The 23,792-nt window shown below is 39.6% G+C and overlaps 1 protein-coding gene across 1 annotated transcript in view; it reads left to right on the forward strand.

The window, feature by feature from the left end:
• SCFD2 (sec1 family domain containing 2) overlaps positions 1-23,792 on the forward strand; it is a 191,039-nt gene that overhangs the window by 163,096 nt on the left and 4,151 nt on the right. Inside the window, exons 6-8 of the mRNA XM_017819778.1 lie at positions 12,899-13,044; positions 16,497-16,631; positions 22,212-22,331. Coding sequence (XP_017675267.1) covers positions 12,899-13,044; positions 16,497-16,631; positions 22,212-22,331 — 401 coding nt within the window. The remainder of the gene's footprint in view (positions 1-12,898; positions 13,045-16,496; positions 16,632-22,211; positions 22,332-23,792) is intronic.

Genomic DNA, 23,792 nt, shown 5'->3' on the forward strand with positions numbered 1-23,792 from the left:
TGTGTGCTCATCTCCTTTGTCTCATTTCTCTTGCTTCAGGACTTATATGTTGTATATTTCAGACTCCTACTACCTTTGACAGTACCTCATAGTTTTGTCATCAATAAACATAGTAAGGCCAGTTCTCAAGGATTGTTGCTAGGACTGTCTATACCAGGCCATTATTATCTCTTCTTTAGCCTGTTCCTTACATTTCTTTTAGTAAGTCCCATCTCTTCACTCCAGGCTAATTCTCCAGGTGGCATTGTATCAAACGTTTCACTGAAATCAGAATAGTCATCTACCAGACTTCTGTCAGATGAACAGTCAGTTTTCTCACTCAGAAATATGTGTGGCAGGTCTGGTTATCACCTGAATTTGTCAGCTTTTATCCTCCTTCCTCATTCATTTTTAGCACTTGGTTTTTCTTTTCAAAATCTGCTTGAACTTTTATGCCTATTTGAAAGGCAAGTGACTAGACCGTAGTTGCTTGTGTCATTTTTCCTCTTTCCTTACATTTATTTACTGTATTTGGTGTTCTGCAGTTACTCATTTATTCAGTCTTCAATTGAATACAAGTGGGGATGTGCAGAGAAACGACTTGCAAACAGCTCTGTGGGGGTTGCATATTTACAGCCATTGTGACTCATATCAAATTTGCTCAATTTACAACTGCAAATACGTTTCTCCGGCTTCTATCTCTGTGAAAACACTCTCAGATTTTTAAACCAACCTGTGTCCATTTTGGCTGCACACATTGGAGCCTTGGATCCTGCTGCTTTTCTGTTCTGTCAGGATTTTGGTTAAAGATGTTCTCATTCTACCTTCACTTTGTTTACAAGAGTTGTTTGAGGCAATCTTTGCGAAGGCCAGACCCTGAATTTTGACTTTGGTGCAGCACTCTGGAGGAGCTGTGAAAAAGACCATATAAAAAAACCCAAATAAATTAGGCAGGTATTATACATATTAAAGACTCCTCACAAATGGATTGGATTGCATTCCACTTACCATTCCCAGGATAAGATGTATTCTAGCTGATATCTCTGTACTTTTTCCATTCTGTAGTGTTGGTGGAAGCAGAAAGTAGAACAGTTTATTTTTATCTGCAGAGTAAGCGTTTCTGACTTTAAATGCACTGGGGGCTGATGGTAGCATCTATTCATAGTTGTTCTTTAGAGGAACAACACATGCCTTATTATGCTTGTCATAGTTCTTCTGGTCTACAGATTAATCCTTTTTCTTTTTTCTTATCTCAGATTTATATTGCTTTAGTTTATTCCACGTTAATGACTTCGGCCTTTGGTTGAAAGTGGGAATTATTTCACAGAATTTGGTGTTAGCAGGTGAAACTTTCTAGAGTCTACCTATAGTCAATGCAGATAGATTGACCTTTCCAGGAGATTTCCTGTGATGAGATAATGAGTGTGGACTAGATTTCTGTTTTTCAGATGGCTAATTGTTAGAGATTAATCACACTTCAGAATATTTTTAAATGGCCAATAATCAAAAAAAGTGATGTTCTGAGCAACAAAAGGCCTAATTAAACTTCTGGGAGTGGCCAGAGTTACAATAAGATGTGATAAGACAATTCAAGACTGGGAGATCAGGGTAGAAGCTTAAACATGATATTCCACCTAATGCAGAGGGATCATTGCTTGCTGAGTGCTCTGTGCAGGGACAGCTGGATGAGTCCCATCAGTTCAGAAACTGGAAGCAGTAAAGCTGTGCCCAGAAAATGCAGCATTCCAGTCTTGCCATAGGCAAACCTGCTCAGTTTGGGTGAAGCAACATCCTTGTGAGATGGTGCTTTTCCTGGGAGCTGAAAATAGTGTGTTGCTGCACCGCAGTACAAATTGAGCTTGATCCAGGAGCTTGAGCTTGGTGTTGCCTTCTGCAGTCTTCTTATGGCACAAAGACTGCTCTTAAATAATTTCCAGGCTCTACCTTCAGGTTTTATGCAGTTATTGAGGCTGTTCTGCCCCAGTGAAGAGAGGAAATAGAATAGTGTAATTTCTAATCCCTTCATGTAAAAATAAAAATACAGTAAAAAAAAAAAAGAGAGAGAGAAAGGTCCCAAATATGAGGAAAATAAGACATTATTACATCACAGATAATGGAAGCTGTTATGATTTTACATCTGGGGATGGTAAAAACTTCTCGAATAAAATGACGTGGAACATCACCATGACATTGGCCAAGACTGTAATGTTGCACAGAATCTGCAGTAAACAACACTGGTTATCTGAGAAAAAAAACTCATAGTAATAAAGTGTATGGGGAAGCTTTCTCCTTTAATATTTTTTATTACTTGGAAATGTAAACATTTTCTTACTCCACAGTGATTCAGTTCCAAGGTGACATTTGCTGCTGCTGAGCCCCGTGGCTTGCTAGCACTGCCACACATCACTGTTGGGAGGGTGGAAGTGATGCACATTAAGGCTGCTCTGGTGGGAACACTGAGTAGGACTCAGTCACTCTACTGTGCATGTCCTCTGCAGCACCTTCTGTGTATGTGATGTCTTCTCATGGCAGGAGGAATGAGAAGGAATGAGTGAAGGGTGTCCACAAAACAGCGATGGCACAGGGAAAGGTTTTTAGAGTGGCCTTCTGTTATTCAGTAACATGCTTCCGTGTAAACTCTGAAGCAGAATTAGTCAGTATTTTCCCCATCTGAAATGAAACATGGTTATAGTAGGAGTCTGGGGACTGTCCTCCTCTCCTCCACAGGCTTCATTACATGTGGTACATATCCATGGAAGCGCATCTGTGTCTGCTGATCATTTGAGTACCTACTAGCTTAGATACATAAATGTTTATATTGCAGTTATACAGTTGGCATTGTACGAGCACCCTGCACCTGCCCAGTCCCAGGGTAGTGAACAGCACTGGATTGCCACAGATCAGCCTCATGGCAAAACTGCCAGCCCGTCAGATTTGACTGGCTGCTTGCACTTACTAATGTCTTTGTCTCCTAAACAACATCAACAAGAAAAAAAATCCAGTTGATCCTGAAATTGCATGTCTTCTTTAATTCTTAGGCAGGCACAATTTAAAGAAAAAAATCCCTATGCTTCTGCCATGTGCTTGAAGCGTAAATCATGTTATCCTTGCTCTTTTGGTCACAATAAATAAACAGATGTTGAAACTTGACTGCAAGATTACTAGTGTTTTTCATTATTTCTCTTTCCTGAAAACATTAACAATTTATACTAAATGCAAATGAGTACAGATAGCAGGCACTTTCTGTCAGTTACTGTTTCTTCAAGGCCCTTTTAAAAGCTGTGTTTTCATCAACGCATACAACGTTTTCAATTTGTTTTAAAGACAAAAAAATCCTAATTCTTGAGTGCTTAAGAAGCATTCTAGACCAATTCCACAAGCCATTCAATTGTTTCTTAATTAAAATAGCACAATTCTTTCTGAATTTAAACTAGAGAGTTTAACCCTAATTCAACAAGGCACTTAACCACTGCCCTAACTCCATCCTGTCACGCCTTCTAAGTTGAATGTGTGTTCATGTTTTCTGCTAAACTGACACCTCTGCCAGCATATTTTTTTATCTATTGCACATATTATGAATTATTATCTGTTTTATGAATATGAGTACATTCCACTTAATACTCTGGGATATTTCCTGCCTCTGTACATGAACTTGATCCTTGCACTGCTGATCATTTTCTTCATTGACTGATACTTGACGTCTGCACTACAGTGTGCTTTACAGTTAATAGAACAACAAAAAGAATAAAAATTAGCATAAATTGTGTAATTTTATGTTATTCATAGTCAGGGATCTGCCATGCCTTGGTAGTGGCCATGTACTCAGAGGAAGGGGCGTTGGTCCTTTGGCACATGGTGGTGCTCGTCCTTTGGAAAAAATTAGCACCATGTTGGTCCATCTTCCCATAGCTGAGTTCCTTCTCTTCTCTTTGGATCCTTTCCACAGTGTCACTTCTTTTATTTTGCTTTTCACCCAAAGTATGCTTTATGCTGCCTATGTCTTGTCTCCTCTATAACAGTAGTTTCAATTAAAAAATTAACATAAAGTGGGATAATTCATGCTGTGCTTTCTTTCTAACTTGCATTTTTTATTGCATTATTATTGTTCTTTCTGCCCGTGCTTTTTACTGGCTTGCCTTTCCTTGTTCATCCACAGATTTTTAGGTGTTTGGACTGGGCTGTGCTCTTAGGATCTCTGCAAAGTGCAGTGCGGTTTCAGTGGATTATAAGTAGATGAACATAGGACAACTTTTAAATCATTTTTGCTTTCATGAAGAAAAAAATCTCTGTGAAGGTACTTTTTATAGGATGCTATCCTCACTGAGATGTGAAATATTGCCAAAAAAAGAGGAGTCATCTTTTGAGTCAGCAATGATTTAAAACAAAATAGTTTTCCAACAGGTGATGAAAAATATAAACAACCACTTAAACTGAAGCTGAAGAGAGAAATTTACCAAGACCTCTCCTGGTTTATTTCCGACTCCAAATGCAATACCGATTTTGCTTAAATATTTCCATGAGATTCATGAAGAGCAAATGCCTCTGCAATATATGGTCTTCCTAATCTTATCAGAGACATAATGCTTATTCCAAATAACATAATCACATATGCTGTAGGCTAAATTATCATGTACCTTTTTACCTAAATACAAAAAAGCATTCTAATATCAAACTCTGGTAGGTAACAGACAATACAGCTTGCTTTTGTGCAGGAATTGTATTGTTCATGATTCATAGCTTCAAAAATTGACTCAGGCATCCCAAGCCCACGTGTACAACATTGTGCTTTAATTGTACCAATGGTGGCAGTTTTTTGCTGTGTATTCTGCAGGGAAAGATCTGAAACAAAGTATCATCATATTAGGCCATTTATTCAGCAGATCAAGAGATACAGGAACTCACTAGGGACAGGGGTTTGCCTCCAGAGGGTCTCTTGTTTGCACAGCAAGCAATACAGTTGAGCTGGTAACAGAGAGTAGATGCTGTGCGTGGATTAAACCACACATGCTCCTTGCCATGATCTCCGTTGGTTGTGATGGAAGGGCTCGATAGGGCTGTGCTTCAGTGTAACTTCTCGTTTGCTTGCAGAATATGGACATCTGTGCCCTGTATACACGCCTGGCCTAGGCAGCACATGTGACCAACTCACACACAGCTTCTTTGCAGCTCTCCTACAGCTTCAACCCCTTGCTGGAGGTATCCCTCAGTAAGGCCAGGGCACCAGGGAGATGTAGCCCTTTCTTTGTGTGCATGGTACCACTGACAGCAGAAAAACAAAATTACTCCAGTGAGGGACAAGTGAATGGTGTGAATGCAGAAATTTTCAGTGTTCCTGTTTCTAGTCCTTTTGCCCCCATCATGTATGGCTTGCAATGTGGCAGGTTGCCATTAAAGTAGATTTTCTCATTTCAGTGTGGAGAATTGTGGCTGTTGCCATCAATATTATGTTGTAAAAAGTTTTTCTTTGTGTTATGCGATGAAGCCCTTTACCATAAATATTTCTGTTTATTCTCTGAAAATTGTTATGCTTCAATTATCCTCACTTGCAGGATAAAAGAACAGCTGTTTTGCCCTTATCCTGTTTTATCCTCATATTCCACCTTGGTGTCCAGTGTTAATGTCCATTTTCAGGAGAAATAGCATGAGGAACAAAAAAAAAAAAGTATAATATGGTTCTTTCCCAGTACAACCCCTGGTCTCCAGGTCTCCAGCAGAGCACCACAAACCATGTTGCTCTGCTTTTCAGCATCATAAATATTTTCACACCATAGGCAGCTTTGTGCTACATTTAGGGAGGCACAGCATGTCATGGATCTTGTGCTACTGATGGAATGATGAGAGAAGGTCTTGTGCTATCTGCCAGGTAGGAAATTGTTCTTTCTAATGCACTGGCAGTGCTTGATACTACAGAAGAAGAGGAACCCTTCCTTTGTCCTCCTAATGCCTGTAGTCCCTGGGAGATGTGCCACTTGGCTTTCTTCGGCAGGCCACAATAAGTTATCCTTGTTGCCATCAGCAAACCTGCTCCAAACTGAGCCTGGAGTTAGGATTTTATTTAGGCAGTAGCAGTATCTCATGTAGCTGGCTAAGTCAGAAGTCCTATGGGTGCATGTTAGTTCAGTCCAAAGGGACTGAGACTTGGAAGAGATGACCAAGTAGGTAAAAGCAAGTATTACTATTTCCAGTGGGGACATGGGCATAAGTGTGAGTGAGTCAGCAATTAAATGCGTGCAGGAGAGTGCCATCACTCAGAGGCTGCACTGAGCTCAGTAGGACTCCATGCAAAAGTGGTGTCGTCCCCCTAAAATGCTTGATGCCAGTGTGAAGGCCTCAGCTTCCTAATTTCAGGGCTGAGCTTGTGCCTGAGCTGCAGGATGGTGATTTACAAGATCACCCATCTACCACTTCATGGCCACAAACTTTCCAAATCTTGTTGGAAGTTTAGGCACGAAATGGAAATATTCATCTTTGGTGTGACTGACATATACTGTGAATATAGGTATCATTGACAGTGTTAGCAAGTTGTGTTTTGAAAAAGGCAGCCCTGTAGGATACTAAATTGGAATTTGAACTAAAAATCACCAGAGGAATTACCATGATGACCACTTATGCTGGATGTTACTTTTGGTTACAATCACTTTACGTATTTTATTTAAAAATGAATTGTCTACCTGTAGAAACAGTAGAGTAGTAGGATTTCTCTTTCCTGGCAAGCTGGAATGCTAATATAAGATTGAGAGTATTGTGGATGAATTTCAGTAGGACTTCATGCCAGAATGCTTTCTGAAATCAGGATTTCAGGAGTCAGTATGGTGAGCTTGAACAACATATTTTTCTTTTAAAATGCCATGCTTAGGCTACAAACTGTAATGTCATAGATAAACATCAGAGAGTTTATTGTTATACATTTTGTGTTCTGTCATAGTTACACTAAGCATGGCATTTAGTCTTTCTTTAGTTTCTCTTACAGTTGGGTAATGTGGTGCTGGCTGAATAGTGCATAAAGTATGTCAAGGTTGGTATGTCAGTTCTCAGATTTTCATTCTTAAATTTCAAATATTACATTTGTGTTTATCTGACAGGTCCATTTCTTACTACCATGAACTTCGTAACCTCGTTACAGTGGATTTCTGCCTACTCTTAGCATCAAAACTGTCATAACAGTGTGGATTAATACAGGACTGGCCTATAGGTTTTAGCTGTTTCATCCAGTCTTTCCTTGGAAAACAACCTTCTAGTGCTTTGGCTTTTATGGTTTAATTTGAATTTTAGAAGGTAAACTATGTCATCTTTTTAAGGGAATTATTCTGAGCATGATTGCGAATTTTAAGCAAAAGGTACTTAGGGGTTGTACTGTAATTGTTAATTTGAATAAGAGAGAGGAAATTAAAATTGTAATTATTCTAATCTATCATTTTTATCTGTCATTAAATATAGCCCATTGAATGCAACCTAAGTGCCCATTATCTTTTTTGGTTTTCAGATGGTTTTTCACCTGTGCTATAGCATGCTGGGTGAAGAGGCTTTTTTGAACAGATAATTAATTACACATAGCATTAGAATGTCATTATTTTTGTCTTCCTTTTTAAAATATTGTTTTGTTTCAGTTGCTGATAAATAGATTACAACTATTAGTTTTGTCATCTTATGCTTCTATACATTTACATTATTGTATAAAGCTGCCTTCACTAGTTTAAGGATACTTTGAGTGCTGGTTTGGCTCAGAACTTAAATTGGGAAAGAACTTTAATTGGGAAAGAAAATATCTTTAAGACATTTTCTCCATTACCGACATTCTTAGAACTATGATTTGAAACAGTTCCATGCATTTTTAAAAATACTCAGTTGGACTGTTGTTTTCGGAAGAAAGCATTTTCCAATCATGTCTGCAAGCCTGAGTTGGCAGTTTGAGGGATATACAAACAAACTGAACTGTGAATGCAAAAAACATTGGTCATATTCATTTCTATTGTCCAAGGTAAAACAAAGATGGAAAATTCAAACAAAAATACTGAAAGGCTTATTTTACTTTGTTGTTTTAAAAATGTGATTCATTGTAATCAACATAAAGAAGAAAGGTTTTACAAAAATAAAGACATTTACAGAACTTGCCATGTTTTCCAGATGTTCCCCTCCAAGTCCAAGAGGGTAAAGCATCTAGACTCCTATGGACTTCTTCTGGTTAAGGAGGCTGTGCCATACTGGTACCAGTAGTACTTACTGGTTCACCTGCTGCTACCTGGACACGAACCTCATCCCTTGTCCCCACACATTGTTTGTCCTTCACATACATGGTACCTCTTAGAGTACCTTGTGGAGTAGGTGTGAGGCAGCAGATCCAAGGGTGAAGCTTTATAGCATCACTGAAAGGTGTTGGCTGTTGTACAAGAAGCAAGAAAGTCCTTGATGGGAAAAAAACCTGTTCTTGCCACAGTGCATCCACCAGTCTGAAGACAAAAGGAGGGTATCTGAGAATAATTTGCAGAAGGCTGAGGACATTTGATTGTATAAGTCCTGGGGTGGTATGTTCGTAAAACTCTGTATTTAGTAAAGTCTGGAGTTTTACTGAGTTCTTGCAAGAACATTATTGGGAGGCCTTATTAGACTTACAGAGCATTTACCATGGCTTTATTAACATCTATGAGTTTTTAATTAAGATATGGACGACTTGAGGGAGCAACTGAATGGTTCCCTAATGAATTTGTTACAATAATTTCCCTCAGAAAGCACATCTGAGCCTAACTTATATTCCTGCAATTAATTTATGCAATTTATTCTAGTAAGTGCCTTAGTTTTCCACTGTAATTGTTCACTGAATTGACAGGTTTAATTTCATGTAACATGAGAACCTGCAGTACTAAGCTTGCAGCGCTTCATAAAAGTTGGTATTACATGTTGTGCTGTTGGATTTTGGCAAGAAGAAGGCAATAAAATATTCCTGTAAAATAGAAACATCCAAAGGACAGATATTAAGGCCAAAATTAAAAAAAAAAAAAAAATTACTCTCCGAAAGTAGCTCTTAAAGCCGTATTTAATCACACAGATAAGTGGCCAGATTTTTACATGTACAGCTTTAGAGCTTGTGATCCAGCAAAGTACTTAGCCGTGTGGGCTGTGCATCCCCTGCACACCAAAGAATGGTTTCCAGAAGAGGGTTCAAAGATTTGATGGCAAGAACGTTTCCAAGCACATCACTGGCTCTTGCTGCCCATTCCCAGTGAGATCCAGAGCTCACCAGGTGTGTCCCTATATAATAAACATCAGATATGTGCTGAAATGCCCTTGGAGTCCTACATGTGTGATCCCTCAGAATTATCAAAGTCCTTCACAAAGTGTTAATAATTATCATACTGCTTTAGAGAAAGAACGAGTTTATTTATAATGCCTGGACCATGTACCAAGACACTAAGGACAGGTCCGTAGTTCCCATTTGTTACATTTGGATGGAGGAGGGGAATAATCAGTCACGTGCCACTCTGTAAATATAGATCTCGTTAGTTCACAATGTCTGTGTCCTCTTCTTAAAGCATCTGCCTTCCAGTTTCAGAAATAAGTAGAAAAACCGGTCCTGTTTGGTTTCTGGGTCACTCCATACTGTAGAGCAGAGCATCTCCATTCATTCTTCTTTTTCCAAGCTTCTTGTGAGAATGGGTTAGTTGTGGTACTAATGGTTGTGCAAATGTGTAGCTTAAGAGGAGATGTACTCTCTCTGATGAAAAAGTTCAAAAGTAGGTAAAAAATAAGGGCCAGTATCTCATCCTGGTAGGCACTGAATGCAGCTCCTGACAGTCTCATTTTCCTCAAATTCAGCGCAAGTGGATGGGAGCAGAACAAAAGCAGTATCAGTGGGGTTGGGCACCACTTATCTCAGAACTAGGTTGTGTTCTTCTTTGGATGTCATCAAGATCTCAGATATATGCTTTAAAATCTTTACTCCTGTACAGGTTAGTGGTGATTTTTTTTTCCCATACCTGGGCTTCTTCAAGTCTGACAGGAAATCCATACATTTCACTTAAACACCTTTTCCCATATATAATAGGGCTTGGGATTCAAAGGAATTCATTGAAGCATGCTCTCCAAATGGCATTTAACTTCCCAAGAAAAAACAGTAACAGGAAGAGTTGTTTTAATTAGCACATGAGCTGTGCAGCAGCTAATGTATTCCACCTCTTCACTGTTGTAAAAGGAGCAGATTTCTTGGTAGCATGAAGCGAGCAGAGAAGAGGGATTGTGTTCTGCTCTCCATATGCCGCACAGCCCCATTCATGGGCAAGGTGGGAATGGGAGGTGATTTGTAGCGGCCTGCCACTTGTTCAGAACAAGCTTCTGTTGTTCTCCAGGCTGAAAAGAAACTCAGCTCCCCTCTACAGCCCTACTGCAGTGCAACAGGTAGACAGCACCCTTCAGAGATTTTAATTTCAACAATAAGGGATTGCAAAGAAAATTTATTCTTTAATTTACATTTTAAAAAGGAATTACTGGATGTCCCACTGGAAAAAGAGATCCCTAATTTCCCTGGACATGATATTTCTTGATTGAAAGTCCCAAGAAAGCGCCATTTTTGAGAAACCTTTGAAATTACACCTCTTTTCCCTCTGTCTGGTCAGCCTTAAACTGGTGCCAGACTGGATCTTCAACTCCAGTGCCCCCCTGGGGTCCCAAACCGGGTCCACCACCGCACTCCAATGTGGGAACTGGAAACATTGGGCCACTCTCTGCTCTGGTGCTCCTCAAGATACACTCTGTGTTGCCAGAAGGCAGAGTTGAACACAGCCCAGCGCACTAAGGCTTACACACCTGTTGTGTTGGTTAATGAAATGATGTGGCCTGAGAAACACATGGTGAGGGTGAGTGATTTCATTACCTCCTCCAGCCCATGAATGTGTCAGCACAAGCTATGAAGAAAAGCCCAAGCTCCAGACAGCATTTCCCTGGCAATGAGGTTCAAGTAATGAGTAGCTGTACTTCACCGAGAAATTGCTCAAGAGAAGAATGACCCAGTAACAAAAAGCTGGGCCAGGCAAGGTGAGGAGCATTGCTGGGGCTTCCAGCTACAAAGGCAGACCATGTCTGCTGGAAACTGCACTGCAGTTCCGGAAGTGAGAAGTGACAAGTGGATTTGAAACGAATTTTGGTCAGAGTATCAGAGCATGCAGATCTTTCACATACATTAAACAAAAGTATTCCTCTAAGTTATTTTGCACTCATTAAAAAAAATCTACTAATTTCAAGTCCAAAAATATATGAGTGTCTGCCTTAGAATTATAACATGGAAGTCATTGAGGTCCGGTTCATGCTCACTTCATTGCTTTGTGGGCTATAATGGCATAAATCCTCAGCAGCTTGGTTTGATGTAGCCCTGCAGCAGTCATTTTATCTGTTCTATTGCACCATCTGGGGATCCAGCTTGGAGCTTCTCAAAAAAAAATATTCAGACAAATGAAACCTCAGTGTCTAATCACCGTCTTGTAGGAATAGTTTCAGACCTTTATAAGTGTGTGTGTGTATGCATATATGTTATATATATTTTAAATATATATATATATTCTGCTACGCAGATCGCAGAGATGTGAAAGAGTAATTCAGGTTAGCTGTTAAAAATTCCCTGTAGATTTTGAAAGTACTACCTTTTTTATTTTTTCTTTAACATATAAGGATTCTTTCCTCTACAGTTGTAGAGGAAATTTTGTTCAGGGTCCTCCTACACAAAAATCCAAGCGCTTTCTTGAGAGTTTCAATGCCTGTTTTCAGTGTCAGGCTCCACAAGCACAGCACAATGCAAGCCAGCAGGCACTGGACCTGCAGGGAGACCCTGTCCTCTCAGCAGGATTCTGCATAGACATAGAGTTTTGCTGGTGCAGGATCAGTTGTGGAACTGGAGGATGGACACACAAGCCACTACAGCAGCATCCCTGGAGAAGACAATAGCAATAAGCAGGAGTTAGTGTGTTGGTGTGCACATGTGGCCAGAAGGGTTATTTTTTGGTGGATCTGCTGCCACAGGGACAAGGAGTCAAGTGGGAAGGAGGCAAGCAGAGATATCAAAAGAAGTAGTGCTGTGTTGACAAGGCAATAAAAATAGCAGGTGACCCACTTATCTCTCACTTGGATAATTCTTATCAGCAGATCAGCTGAGAAAGCATTTTTTCAATGCTTTTGTGCAATCAATATAGGTCCCATGGTGAGGGGGATAGAGTCAAGACTAATAATTTCTCTTTGCCAAGGCACTGCCTGGCCACCTGGAGGGACCTTTTACATCATCCTGTAATTGGAGTTTGGCCTCAGTGGGCGATAAGCATTATACCTTAGCAGAAGTGCTTTGATAAAATATATTAAAAGTAGTAACTGTGCCACTTTGAGGGATAAAGGCTTTTTTGTGGTAATACAGCTCTTTCCCAATGTGTGGCTGTCATTTCTGCTGTATTTAGCACAAACTCTTCCCATTTTTCTCGTTGCAAAGGTAGGAAATGTCTTTGGAGTCAGCAGGATGCCAGCGAGAGCCCAGGTATGATGCCTGAGGAGCACTTCCCCTCTTCATGACTGTTTTGCCCAAGGAGATCTGCAAACCATCTGGCTCCTTTCCACATAATGGGGGACTCTTCTTTGGGGTCCAAAGCATAGGCCCTTTTGTTTGCTGTGGAGAGCAAAACATACCCTATGCCGACGAAAATGCTGTGTGATTGAGGTTACAAATGTTAAAGAGGTGCTGTTCACTTTGCGTGCTGTCTAGGATTTTTGTTTTCTTGCTTAGCTTGTGCCACGCTGAGGACATGCTATCTAACAAGCCCCTGAGTTTCTGGAATATAACATGATGAAACTAATTAAAAATTTCCTCCCAATTATCCTTTTCTTACTGCTTATTATCAAAACACGTGAAAGTTTTTCACTCACTGAGCTGCATGTTTGTTTATTTCTTTAGGCTGTGACTCCTTACTGAACCTGACATCTCAGAAAGCCACAGATGCAGTGGACAGTATCTTTCAGTCCCTCAGGGATATTACAAGAGTTCGAATGCACATGAAACAGTTTAATTCCATACGTAATCCAGGCAGCAACACCCACCAGGCAAGTGGATCTTTCTTTTCCCTGTGTATGTTATTTCTCTAGCATACTGTCAAAATTACAGCACTAATTTTGTTGATGTGCTAATACTATATGCATTCTGCCCACGTAAAAGGGATTTAAGTATAGATTTTATAATTGACCTAATCATCAAGAATTTCCTCAAGTCCTTTGTCCAAACTTAAGCATATCCATGTCAATGTCAACATTGAGGAAGAAATTTGAGATCTGCTCTGCAGCACTGTGATACGACAAAAAATGCCTGTGAAATGCGGGGCTGGATGTAGGTGGTTCTTGACTAAGACCTATCATGACGTAGCAAAACAGGATTTCCACATCCATACAGCAACAATATTCCCATGTATTTTCTCTTCCATCGCTATGAGTGTGAGAGGGAGACCCATTTGTAAATAGGTGACAAATGCAGCTTCTGTTTCTAAAATAGGAACACATGAACTGTGATATTACTTTAGGTCATAAAGATTAATAGACAATTTTTTTCTTTGTCTCCCCCGAAGTGTTTTACCTATTTCAGTTAAAAATAGAGTTTTACAACAGAAAGCAGGGATTTAGAGAGAGACCATAAAACTTGATTCTAGCCTTGAGCCAGAAAAAAATCCTTCCAAACTCATAACAGTGCTGTGGGCCATCAGAGGGATGTATTTCAAATTAACTGTTGCTTTGTAAGAACAGTAATCATTACTGTTGCAAAATGTTGCTGGAAATCTAAGGTGAAGAAAACCTGTTCCTGGAGTCTCCTAACAGTTAGGACCAATCTGGTGTCCAAAATGGGGAAAATTGTTGAACATTTAATACCGTTCAGTGTGGAGGCAGTGAGATGATAAGAAAGGTTTCCTGAAGGTGTAGTTAGCATCAGTATGTTCTTTGCATATAATCCAGGTTGTCTGCTTAGGGATAAGTGCTGTAACACAGGGATATATTAACACCTTGCAACCCCTTAATCTGTCCATGCGATCAATTTAATTGCTTGAATAGGACGAACTTTCTGCTGAGGGAAGTCCAGGAGGTTTATAATAGTAGAAATAAGCAGGCAGTATGTGATTGTCCATCATACACACAGCTCTCTACCAATGGGCCTCTCTGTTGACTGGCAGGTGTTAAATGCATGGGTTGTGTGCGATCAGTTTAGCTCCTCTGAAGAAGTAGTGCCCATCCTATGACCATATACATTCCCAGCTCTGCCTAGTGCTGTGGGACTGGGTTTAGCTTATACACACTTTTTTGCTTCATCTGTTAGAAGCTGGGAAGGCTCCATATCTTCTTAAGACTCACAAAAAGGTAAATAAGTGGGAATTGGCTTGTGTCTTAGAAGGACTTTTTATAGCACACTGAAGTTTGTATGTCTTACATAAAATGACAGATGTTTTCATCAGGTTATCAAGGCAGTTCATGTAGTGACCATGCAAGAGAGTATTTTTTTTGCCTGTTATTGAAACTACTTGCATTTTGATCTAAGTATATTTCTCCCTTCCTCCTTCCCTTCCTCTATCCCTATATCCATTCCTCCTTCCATCCCTGACTCTTCCTTTTCTCGTTCTTTTTCTTTCTCTCTCTCTTTCTCTGTCTTCTTTTTATAATCTTGTCTGAGATGTAGCCATTGAGGTTTCTAACAGCTATTTTAAACACAGTTTGAGCCCCCAGAGAAACTCCTTAAAATTTAATAGATTAATTTCAAATCATAAAAGATTTTAATAATATTTGAAACTATCACAGTTTAAAAAAGTAAGTGATCATACTGTCTACATTTTAGTAACTGTATAGCCTAACAAGATTGTTTTGAAGGGCACTAAATTTTGCCGTTGAAAATTCAGACATGCAAAATCATAGCACATTTTTAACGTCTTTAGAGTACATAGTTTTGTCTGAATCAGATTATGTTTTTCCTTTAATTTTGTGCAGTAAGCCTCTCTGTTAAACTGTAATTTGATCTCTGCTCCATTTCATTCCTAATGTTTTTCTGTTCCTCATCTATGAAGATATTAAACAGATTTTTATACATAGAATTTCATGACTGCATGTGTATTTTCAAACAGTTCTTTATTGCGTGACTAGATTTGACAGAAATCTTAACATGTTCTAAAAGATCCTGCAGCTCATGTCTGCTGAAATTTGCTTTGTTGGCTCAACTAAAAATTATGCACATGTTGTGAGAAGAACTAAATTAGTAGTATAAATCTTTGTTGACAGGCTTGTATTCAAAAACTGTAAGTTTTGTTTCTCACTGTAAAGTGTTGGATGAAAAACATTTCTTAATGACTCCAGAAAATTTTAGTTTCAAGCCAAGTGGCTTGCTTTTTATTTTCCATCCATTTTAACTTTTATTTTGCAAGATGTCTCTTGTAGATATCATCTTTGCAAAATTAATGATGTTACACTTGATTCCCTTAAGAAATCTAGGAGATGATATATACCTGGGCTAGTCCCAAAGGAAAACAAATGTGCTAATTTGAAAGCTGCTAATTTTCTAAGACAGTTGCACTTACTGAAATGGTTGTGGTTCTGTTGCAGTTTGGGCAAAGTTAAAAGCAGCAAAACAAAGCTCCATCTGTAAACCAAGTGAGCTTGCATTTTCATTAAGAGTATCTTTCCAAAAGTCTCTAAAAGTTTTATCTTAAAAACTTTTTCAGGATGGCAGAGTGGTTTAAACCTTGGTACAGAAATGTGGAAATTACTAGGCTACTAATTTATATTCAGCTTGGGTTTGTGGACCCTGAAGAGGATGCAAGGTTGATCCTTTGGGAGCAGATCTTCCAGCATGCTGACCATTTGTACTGTTGCATTTTCCATTTTTCCTGATCCCTAACTTCTCCGAAGCTCTGACAATGCTTGGTAATGTTGGGGTTTTCTCAGAGTTTTCCACAGGTGGAAGTATTATGTGGAATGCCATGGCCATAAAAGCTAAAGGACTAACAGGGACTCCTTAGCTCTGCTCTTCCATGAGGGGCAAACAGGCAGGTTGGCCTCTTCCCAGCCCTGCTGAAATCCAGACTTTAGTTGGGACGTTACACCTGTGGGAAGGCAGGAGTGGTCAGTAAGCCATCCCTCCTGAAAATCTCTGTTTAAGTGTTAATAAAATCATTACAGAGGGAATGAGATCTGGGTGCATAATGGGCAACAGAGTGTAATCCCTACTGTTGTCTGTTTCTGTACTACCTCCAAAAAGATTCCAGAGAAACTGTAAGTCCCCCTTTCTTCCTTGCCTCCCTTTACTGATTTAATACACGTGGGGCAGAGTAAATGTGTGGCTGTCTTCCAGTCTTTTCAGTCTTTTTATGTTGCGCTGGTGCACACCATTTGCAGTCAAGGTCACAAACTCTCTGAGTGGTTTCCTTTATAGGATGATGATTTTTGTAACCTTTAATGGAAATAAAATATTGAGCAGTTGCACCAAGTCTAAACAGGTTTATTCACAATACCTTGTTCTTTTTGTGCAGGCTTCTTACAAACCACTGCTGAAACAGGTCATGGAAGAGATCTGTAATCCTGATCGACTTGATCCTGTTGATATTGAGCATATGTCATCAGGCCTCACTGATCTCCTTAAAACTGGATTCAGCATGTTCATGAAGGTAAACCAGCCTTCCCAAGCTGATCTGTAAGATTTTCTTGAGGTCAGAGCATCCTACGTCAGTAGCTGATTTTATGTATTTGAGTTGATACTGTTCATCAGAACTTAAGGGGAAATTAGGAAAGTTAAATCTTTGCAGGGAGACTGGTCGCTTGAGGCACCACTTTGCAGTTACAGTGCAGATAGCTACTGCCTGCTGAACAAAACAAGAGGCATGCCAGTTCATTTAACCTACCTGGATTTCCAAAAGTCATTCCACGAGGCACTCATCAAAGGATTTTAAGGACACCAAGCAGCCTTGAGGTAGAAGAGAAGTAAGTATGAACAGTCTGGTCTCACAGTGGATGCAGGAGGACTTCATAATTCAATGCCTTCTCTATAACTTGATGTAGTTCAACTTGCAGTAAGGAGGAAGAAAGCCTAGTTAGAATTTGCTTTCTGGATGCTCTTAGCATGTTTTAAGACAGTCATTCTACAAGAATTTACTCTGGTTTACAAATTAGCCTATGCTAAGTGTTTGCTAAATATTTACAGAGATGAAGTGTGGAGTTACTATCATGCTGTACATTCCGCTTTGTCCTACTGCATATCCTAACTTCTCCATTGAAAACAAACCCAAATTTACATCAAACCACATCAGTACTATGGTTATGAGTACAGTATGTTTCTGTACTATGCCCAGTGTTCTTCTTCCAGTATTACCACCACTACCTCTCAGCATGGAAGAGGCATCGGCAAACTATGTTAGGCAGTGGACACAAGTTGCAGCAAGGGAAATTCCAGTTGAATATAAGGAAAAAACATTCACTGTAAGAGTGGTTAAATCCAGAGAGGCTGTGAATTCTCCATCTCTGAGATATTGAAAGGTTGGCCAAACAAAGCCCTGAGCAATCTGATACAATTTTGAAGTCGGCCATGCTTTAGGCAGGGAGATGATCTAGATAAGCTATGAAGATTCCTTCCAATTTGAATTGTTCTGTGATTCTATTGTAATAGAAAAGAAAAAAAGTTTTTTCTCTTTCGTGCAGATGCCTGCTAGACCTGCATTTAAAAACAGCTGACAAAACCAGTTTTGACCGTTGTGTTACTAGTATTCTAGAACCCATTATCAGAATAAGAAAGTTATTTTTCTGTTGTTTCACCGAAAGTTAGTCTTGGGCACAAATCAAATCTGCCTGAAATCCAGTGCATATTTTCAGGAATCGCTTTCCACGGTTGAAATGGATTTCCAAAATGTATTCAGTTAGGTTCCTAAATCTAAAGTCTCAGCTCTTCATAGTTTATGATAAAGTCCCAAGACAAAAGAGACTAGCTATAGAAATATTTCTTTCCATTCATCTATCAGAACTGAAAAAATTTATGCCAACACCCCCAAAAATAGAAGAATTAAAAACACATATTTCACTGTCAAACAAAGTAAAGAAGCTGGTGCACATAAGGCAGGAATATAACTTATCCTTAAAAACAAAAAAAACAACAGGACTCCGGAAGGCCTAAATATTTAGATGCAGACATTGACACCTTTGGCTAGTTTGAGGACTACTCTATCCTTATTAATAATATGCGTGTGTATGTGTGAGACATAAATGTATTATGGCAATATGTACCTGTAAGTACCTGCATCTCTGCTAGTAAGACAAATATCCTACTAAGGGGTATACTGAAGAGACAAGCAAGTGAACTTTGTGTAAGATTAGTATTTCATAGGCATCATCACATACCTCATAAATATATGTCCATACTTGCTCCTTTGGTTTGTAGCCTGGTTTGTTGGCATGTGCTCAATTATTGCATGACTGAGTTTCTGACCAGCCTGTATTTCTGACACAATCACACCATCAGCACAGTGATTATTTTGTGAGCTTCCTTATATTTTTGTTTCTTCCTCAATGCCTGAGTATAAATGCCAACTCACATAAAAATACTTTGGTAAGTGATTGCCTCAGGTATGTTAATTCAGGACAAACTTTTAAAAATATTTCTCATCCAGAAGTTGTTTCTCTGACAGGTGTGTTTGTTTTGAAGTTACGGGAAGGTGAAGGGGAAAGGTCTCCCTGCCTCAAGGACTTCTGTTTTGACTGCTGCTCTATACCACACTTGTTTTATGATGATCTGAGCTTGCTATCATTGATACCAAGTGCCCTGCACAACAGCCTAGTTTCTGGTGATTGCCATGTTTTTCCAGTTATTCAGCTAAATTCAATTGGTTGGTCACAAATACCAGAATCATTGGTGCTGCTATCCTTATTGGCAGTCATCCTCCATAGGACAGTAAAGATAGTTTCTACTGACTTTCCTCAGAGCAAAAAGTTGTTTTTTGTGAGCTGCCATGAGCCATGAGAACAAACCTGTCCTCCAACCACTTACTGCTTCAGTTTTAGAGTTTTATTGACCACTGCCACCCTACTTTCCCACCTCTTCCTCTCTCTTTTCCACGCGGACGCACACACCAGCAAAGAGCTCTCTATCCACCAGCATCCTGAGGGCATGCAGTATGAGGGGCTTGGAGCTGGAGAGAAGGCCCTGATGTCTCAACTGGGACACTCTGCTGACTCAGGGCATCCCCCCACCCTCTTCCTTTGGGCTCTTTCGCTTCAATGTAAAGGTTTTGAGGGTTTTTTGGTTAGTCTTTCTAATTGCCCAAGATAGCTCTCTGAATTATTTTTAATGCATGGCATTTTGAACTGAAAGTGAATTTCACTTGGGGATTTATGCAAAATTCAGATTTCACAGTAAATTCAGAGGTCTTGGAAATGTCCCAAATCAACTGAACTTTAGAAGGATCCAGAAGATACATGTTACTTTTGTTGCAGTCCATTTCAGTTCTTCTGTATCACTGAAATGAGTTGTATTGAGCTACATGCAGCCAGTTCATTCGAGCAAGAGCCTTGGGTGGTTGTATTATCAAACAAAAAAAAAATTGGCAGAAACTTGCATTCTTAACATAGCCAAATATTTTGTACCCAAAGTATTGTCCTCCTTCAAAACACTTATGCATAACATAACAAAATTACAGATCCCAAGACCCTTTGCATTTCAATTTTAATTTAATTTAGAGTTTGCATGCCTAATAGTATTTTTAATACACATTTCTGGAATTTGTGGTTTGAACTTTAGTCTTCTGAAAAATAATAAGTTTTATATAGGCACCATGTGTTTGGATCTAGGTTTATTTTGACTGAAGGAAATGATTTGTCAAGACGTTTTCTCTTTAACATTGCCCTGGAAGCTTGTGTTTTCTGATTAATGTTCTTATACTGGGTGCTTTTTCAGTATGCCCAATCTTCTACACACATGTTTGTTATGAGTTGGTTGTCACTAGGAAAGACATTAAGAATCACAGAATCACAGAATGTTCTGAGTTAAAAGGGACTCACAAAGACCATCAAGTCCAAGTCCTGACCTGCGCTGGACCATTCCCAAGAGTCACACCATGTGTCTGAGAGTATTGTCCAAACACTTCTTGCACTCTGTCAGGCTTGGTGCTGTGACCGCTTCCCTGGGGAGCCTGTTCCAGTGCCCAACCACCCTCTGGTCTTTTTTTAATATCTAACCTTAACAGTGACACAACTTCATGCCATAAAGAAGTATTTGAGTTCTTTAAATGACCCTTCATTCAAAGTAATTCAGAAGATTCGTGAGATGGAGTGGAGCTGTTTGCTCTGGTGACAGGGTTCAGAAGAGCAAGAACCATGAAAAGGAAAAAAATAGTATACTTTATTACCTGACAGAATACTGCATCAGAGTGCTTTGTCAACTTTTATCCTCGTCATCTTTGTGAGCAGTTATTTCTTTAACTTTGCTTCAGTGCCTTCAGCAATTATGGCATGAAATACTTTAGTTTTTTATCAAGTAATAGTCTATTTGCTCTGATTTGTAAGTAAATATTTAGGTCTTACACTCCACATGGTATTTGTAGTAAAAATTGACTTTTTTTCATTTGAGGTTGACGATATGTTGAGTGCAGATAGTAAGAAGTGAGAAAACTGATGTGGGAAAGGGCATAAAGAAAGTGTTTGTAAGCTCTGGTGTATCCATTTAATTGGTCTGTTGGTGTAAATGCAAAACTGCTCAGTATTGCACTAGTTGCAGGACATCTTGCAATTGTAGTATATATGTATCTGTGCCATCAGCTCAATGAAGATGGCTGACAAAGTGGGTGCAAATGAGAGAATAAACACCCATCACACAAATACTCAGCTCACTAATACATCTATCTAAGGCTTTTGTACTGGTTTCAAATTCCCAGGAATTCAAGAGCTCCTTACCTGGGGAGCAGCATTGAACAGGGAGTCCTATGTAATCAAAGTCAGCTAGCCTGGAGAGAGAGTCTACCATCTCTCTGTGCTGGCTTCAAAGGGAAGAGTCTTTGCAGAAGGTTGCCAGGCAGAACGCCTGACAGACCTGCAGGATGAAAAACTGCCCAAAGACTAAATATAGGAAAGCCAAATTAAGGAAAAGAAGGAGAGCTGTACCCTCAGAAGCTAGAGCCAGAAGGATCAAAGGTATCTGCTGTGGTGGTGAAAGGAAAGGAACCACACTGCACCCAAACACAGGCTGATGACCACTATCATTCTGTCGAATGAATGCTGTTAAAAACCTATGCTCGTGGAGGGGCAGGATATGGAGCTCTAAAAAGAAATTAAACTGTTCTGTTACTTTTTAGAGCCAAACATTTTGGTGATGTGACAAGAGCAATTGCGTGGGCTCTGTTGACATCACTCCCAGAGTGGAGAAAGGCATTGTCAGGGCAACATGTTTTCTCAAGAAAGAAAGAGTTTGATAGGAAACAGCAAAGTCGTCAAACTTCTAGAAGTGGTTAAGAAGAAAATGATGCAAAGCATCACCTTCACATTTAAAATCAAAATGCAGTTTTATGAAGTCTTAACTGAAGTGGAATGTTTGTGCCATTTTAAAGATAAATGGGGAAAAATGAAAAAAGTATTTTCTTTGAGGTAAAGTTTCTCTATATTAGTTACAAGGCAGTCGTACAAGTATTGAAAATTCTGAAATTAAACAAGCTAGAAACTGATTTTATATTGTAAAGGACCTGATTTATTTTTATTGGATCAACTGTAAAAGATTATTCGCTGCACTGGTGAAAACACATTGCATAAATTTTTTTCCCTTGTTGACCTCAGCCGGGGATTCTGGCATGTTTAGGCTGGACTCCTTTCTTCTACTGGGTAGTAATTTATTCCTCATTCCTTAAAGCCTCATGCATACATATGTCCAAAATATACACATACCACCCAAGTACTCTCCTCCCACTCTGGGAAAGGGAGGTAAGTAAAGTAGAAAGAAAGGAGAGAGAAGCCCTCAGACTTCATAAGAAACTCTTCTAGGCTTCAGTGGAATCCATGGAGACTTTATTTCCCTGGAAACAGTTAATTAGCTTTAACTGGACATCATCCCCACTGATTTCCCTCTCAACTGCTACAGAAATCAGCATTCTATGAATATTTCTTTCTGAGCTTCCTCTTTGGTCTTCCTCTAGCAGCTCAGGCAGCCAGTCACTGACAATGTATAGATTTGGACCTGGATGGAGCAACTACAAATAATGCTTTCCTTAATTTTACAGGTGAATCGCCCTCACCCTGGTGATCATCCTCTTCTGATCATCTTTATGGTTGGTGGAGTGTCAGTCTCTGAGGTCAAAATGGTGAAGGATTTGGTAGCAACACACAAACCTGGTACCCAGGTAAAAATAGCTCTAAACATACAGTTCTTATCTAAATGAAACATAAGAAAATTCATCAAATCATGTTCCTTATAGCACTGGTACCAAACCTTCAGAAAGCCACTGCCACGTGGACAGAAATGATGTTAGGGTTTTGCTGTGAAACGTGTGTAGACAACAAGTATTCAGACACCGGTGATCTGGTTTTTTACATGCTATAGGCAGCAACAATAGTACAGACTCAGGTTGGAAAATTCAGAACAGACTGACATTAATTTGAAGGAACTTTCACCATGTCTCAAAAGATTAGTTTCTTTTTATTCTTTATAAACAGAAACATTTGCTGTTCTGAAAGGCTACAGGTTCCCTGGCATAGTGCAGGGATACTCTGAAGGAGCCTGGGTACTACCTGACTTATCCATGGTAATCCTGCAGGCAAGCCACTTAGCATTGCTGAGGAGCAAAATAAATTAGCCTAGACACAGCTGTACTGTTTCTGTCTCTGGCCAGGTATCTGTGATAGATACCTGTCCACTAGACCTTAAGTAACCTGAAGCAGGTGATGTGGAGAAAGCCCCCAAGACTCTGCATCCCTTGAATGTGCTGTTGGACTCCTTGAAGGAGGATGGCTCTCACAGTGAAGCTTCAATAGCATCCATGCGGCTGGTCTTCGCCTTGACTGCTCTCTGGCAGCAGAACTTGACTACGGTAGCTATCATCTGAATGGAGAAGGGAGGGAGAAGAGGAGTAGGATGGATGAACTCTGGTGGCACCATTAATTCTGGAGGACCACTCAGGTGTCTGTTGAGTACTGCAGATAAAAAGGGTGATATAAAAACTCCAAAGTGCCGTGTAACCAGATTCTTCATAAATGTAACTCTAGTTTCCAGGGTGGCTTGTGAACATCTTATTTTCAATTCCTATGGAATATAGTTTTGATTAGAGAGAAATCAGTAGCAAAATGGAGCTAAACAAAGGCAGAACAGCCCCTCAGTTTAACATGCGTTTTCCATATTTTAGTTATCTTTGCAAACCAGTCTCAAGCAGTATTTTGTAAGATGGAATACCATTTTTAGCGATGTTTTTTTGATCTGATAACACATTTCTCCCCTATTAGCCTATTGATAATCTCAAAACAATGAATTGAATTCTTTTCCCTCTTGGAGGCGAATTGAGTTGTGACACACTGATGGGCAAGTTAATCCACGCACAAAATGTATTAAAACACCCTGGAAGATAAACAGAGGGTTAACATCTGAGTTGGTTGAGAACTATGCAGGGGATTTTCAGCTGGCTTTCTGAAGGAACTTAAGGCTTGACAGTGGTGACACTGGATCTGGTGTTGCTTTGCTTTGGCTTAACCCTGGCAGCAGGTCACCCTCTGAGGCAGATTCCTAAAGCATTTTAAGCTTTTACTGCATCTTGCCCTTTGTGCAAATGTGCTGTGTTAGAGGTGAAAGGACTTTGGGGGAGAGGTGGGAG

The sequence above is a fragment of the Lepidothrix coronata genome, unplaced genomic scaffold (genome assembly GCF_001604755.1).
Source record: "Lepidothrix coronata isolate B3197 unplaced genomic scaffold, Lepidothrix_coronata-1.0 Scaffold0, whole genome shotgun sequence".
Taxonomy (NCBI): domain Eukaryota; kingdom Metazoa; phylum Chordata; class Aves; order Passeriformes; family Pipridae; genus Lepidothrix; species Lepidothrix coronata.